This window comes from Oncorhynchus mykiss, chromosome 10, assembly GCF_057628025.1.
Source record: "Oncorhynchus mykiss isolate SJ-2025 chromosome 10, ASM5762802v1, whole genome shotgun sequence".
NCBI classification, from domain to species: Eukaryota; Metazoa; Chordata; class Actinopteri; order Salmoniformes; family Salmonidae; genus Oncorhynchus; species Oncorhynchus mykiss.
In genome coordinates, this window is record NC_143031.1 from 86,440,912 (window position 1) to 86,445,911 (window position 5,000).

The following is a 5,000-nucleotide window of genomic DNA, read 5'->3' on the forward strand; positions in this document are numbered from 1 at the left end:
GTGTGTGTGTGTGTGTTTATAAACATGTATTAATGTGTGTGTGTGTGTTTATAAACATGTTTTAATGTGTGTGTGTGTGTGCGTGTGTGTGTTTATAAACATGTGTGTGTGTGTCTGTTTGTGTGTGCCAGGTTCCCCGAGGCGTGGGAGCTGTGTAATGTGCTGGGCGGCCCGGCGGGCTGGGCTGAGATGGGCCGGTCCTGTCTGATACACATGGAGGTGGAGCTGGCAGTACGGGTGTTCCGGATGAGTGGCAACGTTGGCATGGTGATGTCACTGCAGGGCATCAAGGTTAGCAAACACACACACACAGAGAGACACAGAGAGAGACACAGAGAGACACAGAACACACTCTCGGAATCTGTAATGTAGTTGGTCCTTTCTCTCAATTCAGTTCCTTTCCATTCAATTACATTCTATTCAATTACATTCTATTCAATTACATTCTATTCAATTACATTCTATTCAATTACATTCTATTCAATTACATTCTATTCAATTACATTCTATTCAATTACATTCTATTTAATTCAATTCAGGAAGTTGTATGAAAGGGATTGAATAGTGTTTTGGTAGGTTTCCACACTACTTTTCTTCCCTCTAAAGCATTTCTAAATATTGTTCAGTTCATTTGACTTCATGATTGTATTACATAGTATATATGTTTTTTCTCTGTTCAAGTAGACTGTGATTTTGCTCTCCTCTGTCTTCTCTCTCTCTCTCTCTCTCTTCCCTCCCACCTCTCTCTCTCTTCCCTCCCACCTCTCTCTCTCTTCCCTCCCACCTCTCTCTCTTCCCTCCCACCTCTCTCTCTCTCTCTCTCTTCCCTCCCACCTCTCTCTCTCTCTCTCTTCCCTCCCTCCCACCTCTCTCTCTCTCTCTCTCTCTCTCTCTCTCTCTCTCTCTCTCTCTCCCCTCCCACCTCTCTCTCTCTCTCTCTTCCCTCCCTCCCACCTCTCTCTCTTTCTCTCTCTCTCTTCCCTCCCACCTCTCTCTCACTTCCCTCCCACCTCTCTCTCTCTCTTCCCTCCCACCCCTCTCTCTCTCTCTCTCTCTCTTCCCTCCCACCTCTCTCTCTCTCTTCTCTCTCTCTATCTCTCTTCCCTCCCACCTCTCTCTCTCTCTCTCTCTCTCTATCTCTCTCTCTTCCCTCCCACCTCTCTCTCTCTCTCTTCCCTCTCTCTCTCTTCCCTCCCACCTCTCTCTCACTTCCCTCCCACCTCTCTCTCTCTCTCTCTCTCTCTCTCTCTCTCTTCTCTCTTCCCTCCCACCTCTCTCTCTCTCTCTTCTCTCTCTCTCTCTCTCTCTCTCTTCCCTCCCACCTCTCTCTCTCTCTCTCTCTCTCTCTCTCTCTTCCCTCCCACCTCTCTCTCTCTCTCTCTCTCTCTCTTCCCTCCCACCTCTCTCTCTCTCTCTCTCTGTAGGGTATAGAAGACAGGAGTTTGTTAGCAGGTCATCTGGCTATGTTCCTGAATGACTATAACCTGGCTCAGGACCTCTACCTAGAGTCTTCCTGTCCCAACACAGCCCTGGAGGTAACACACACACACACACACACACACAAATATTCTCCCTGTTTTTTTTACAAATGCTCCGTCCAGAGAATAAATCCCTTTTCTCCTGGGTAACTCTGTATTTCCTGCCCAAACAGGAAGTGTCAAACACATTAAAACCTCTACAGGATCGGTGGGTCCCCCCCTGTGGGGAGGTTGAGCTAACGTAGGCTAATGCGATTAGCATGAGGTTGAGCTAACGTAGGCTAATGCGATTAGCATGAGGTTGAGCTAACGTAGGCTAATGCGATTAGCATGAGGTTGAGCTAACGTAGGCTAATGCGATTAGCATGAGGTTGTAAGTAACAAGAACATTTCCCAGGACATAGACATATCTGTTATGGTGTGAAAGCTTAAATTATTGTTTATCTAACTGCGCTGTCCAATTTACAGTAGCTATTACCTTGAAAGAATACCATGCTGTTGTTTGAGGAGAGTGCACAGTTATGAACTTAAATGTATGAATAAACCAATTAGGCACATTTGGTATTGATACAGAATTTTGAACAGAAATGCAATGGTTCATTGGATCAGTCTAAAACTTTTCACATACACTGCTTCCATCTAGTGGCCAAAATCTAAATTGCGCCAGGGCCGGAATAATACATGATGGCCTTTCTCTTACATTTCAACGATGATGGTACAAACAACAACAAAAAATTATGTTTATTTCTTTGTATTATCTTTCACAAGATCTAATGTGTTATAATCTCCTACATTAATTTTACATTTCCACAAACTTCAAAGTGTTTCCTTTTCAAATGGTATCAAGAATATGCAGATCCTTGATTCAGGTCCTGAGCTACAGACAGTCAGATGCTTGATTCAGGTCCTGAGCTACAGACAGTCAGATGCTTGATTCAGGTCCTGAGCTACAGACAGTCAGATGCTTGATTCAGGTCCTGAGCTACAGACAGTCAGATCCTTGATTCAGGTCCTGAGCTACAGACAGACAGATGCTTGATTCAGGTCCTGAGCTACAGACAGTCAGATCCTTGATTCAGGTCCTGAGCTACAGACAGACAGATCCTTGATTCAGGTCCTGAGCTACAGATAGTCAGATGCTTGATTCAGGTCCTGAGCTACAGACAGACAGATCCTTGATTCAGGTCCTGAGCTACAGACAGTCAGATGCTTGATTCAGGTCCTGAGCTACAGACAGACAGATGCTTGATTCAGGTCCTGAGCTACAGACAGACAGATCCTTGATTCAGGTCCTGAGCTACAGACAGTCAGATGCTTGATTCAGGTCCTGAGCTACAGACAGTCAGATGCTTGATTCAGGTCCTGAGCTACAGACAGTCAGATGCTTGATTCAGGTCCTGAGCTACAGACAGACAGATGCTTGATTCAGGTCCTGAGCTACAGACAGTCAGATGCTTGATTCAGGTCCTGAGCTACAGACAGTCAGATCCTTGATTCAGGTCCTGAGCTACAGACAGTCAGATGCTTGATTCAGGTCCTGAGCTACAGACAGTCAGATGCTTGATTCAGGTCCTGAGCTACAGACAGTCAGATCCTTGATTCAGGTCCTGAGCTACAGACAGTCAGATGCTTGATTCAGGTCCTGAGCTACAGACAGTCAGATGCTTGATTCAGGTCCTGAGCTACAGACAGTCAGATGCTTGATTCAGGTCCTGAGCTACAGACAGTCAGATCCTTGATTCAGGTCCTGAGCTACAGACAGACAGATCCTTGATTCAGGTCCTGAGCTACAGACAGTCAGATCCTTGATTCAGGTCCTGAGCTACAGACAGACAGATCCTTGATTCAGGTCCTGAGCTACAGATAGTCAGATGCTTGATTCAGGTCCTGAGCTACAGACACGATGCTTGATTCAGGTCCTGAGCTACAGACAGTCAGTCAGATGCTTGATTCAGGTCCTGAGCTACAGACAGGCAGATCCTTGATTCAGGTCCTGAGCTACAGACAGTCAGATCCTTGATTCAGGTCCTGAGCTACAGACAGACAGATCCTTGATTCAGGTCCTGAGCTACAGACAGTCAGATGCTTGGTTCAGGTCCTGAGCTACAGACAGTCAGATCCTTGATTCAGGTCCTGAGCTACAGATAGTCAGATGCTTGATTCAGGTCCTGAGCTACAGACAGACAGATCCTTGATTCAGGTCCTGAGCTACAGACAGTCAGATCCTTGATTCAGGTCCTGAGCTACAGACAGACAGATCCTTGATTCAGGTCCTGAGCTACAGACAGTCAGATCCTTGATTCAGGTCCTGAGCTACAGACAGACAGATCCTTGATTCAGGTCCTGAGCTACAGACAGTCAGATGCTTGATTCAGGTCCTGAGCTACAGACAGTCAGATGCTTGATTCAGGTCCTGAGCTACAGACAGTCAGATCCTTGATTCAGGTCCTGAGCTACAGACAGACACGATGCTTGATTCAGGTCCTGAGCTACAGACAGTCAGATGCTTGATTCAGGTCCTGAGCTACAGACAGGCAGATGCTTGATTCAGGTCCTGAGCTACAGACAGTCAGATTTGGGTCATTTTAGGTTGAAAATGAAAGGGGGGGGGGGGAGGACAGGCGGATATGTCTGGATTTGATCAGAGTTTTGATCGGCATTAAAACTCGAGTCTGAATCTACCTGATCCTACCTGATCCTGCCTGATCCTACCTGATCCTGCCTGATCCTACCTGATCCTGCCTGATCCTGCCTGATCCTACCAGATCCTACCTGATCCTGCCTGATCCTAACTGATCCTGCCTGATCCTGCCTGATCCTGCCTGATCCTACCTGATCCTGCCTGATCCTACCTGATCCTGCCTGATCCTACTTGATTCTGCCTGATTCTACCTGATTCTGCCTGATCCTACCTGATCCTGCCTGATCCTACCTGATCCTGCCTGATCCTACTTGATTCTGCCTGATTCTACCTGATTCTGCCTGATTCTACCTGATTCTGCCTGATTCTACCTGATCCTGCATGATTCTATCTGATTCTGCATGATCCTACCTGATCCTGCCTGATCCAACCTGATCCTACCTGATCCTGCCTGATCCAACCTGATCCTACCTGATCCTGCCTGATCCTACCTGATCCTGCCTGATCCTACCTGATCCTGCCTGATCCAGCCTGATGAGTTAGAGGCTTATTATGCATGACTACCGAGTGGCGCAGCGGTCTAAGGCACTGCATCTTAGTGTAAGAGGCGTCACTACAGTCCCTGGTTCGATTCCAGGCTGTATCACAGCGGTCTAAGGCACTGCATCTCAGTGTAAGAGGCGTCACTACAGTCCCTGGTTCGATTCCAGGCTGTATCACAGCGGTCTAAGGCACTGCATCTCAGTGTAAGAGGCGTCACTACAGTCCCTGGTTCGAATCTAGTCTGTATCACATCCGGTTGTGATTGGGAGGCCCATAGGGCGGCGCACAATTGGCCCAGACACACACACACACACACACAGTGTGGGGGTCCATGATGT

General features: G+C 47.3%; 1 protein-coding gene across 2 annotated transcripts in view; it reads left to right on the plus strand.

The window, feature by feature from the left end:
• LOC110516832 (WD repeat-containing protein 19) overlaps positions 1-5,000 on the plus strand; it is an 85,197-nt gene that overhangs the window by 53,872 nt on the left and 26,325 nt on the right. For both annotated transcript variants that reach the window (XM_090188333.1, XM_090188334.1), the window contains exons 19-20: positions 132-291; positions 1,425-1,535. In XM_090188333.1, coding sequence (XP_090044459.1) covers positions 132-291; positions 1,425-1,535 — 271 coding nt within the window. The remainder of the gene's footprint in view (positions 1-131; positions 292-1,424; positions 1,536-5,000) is intronic.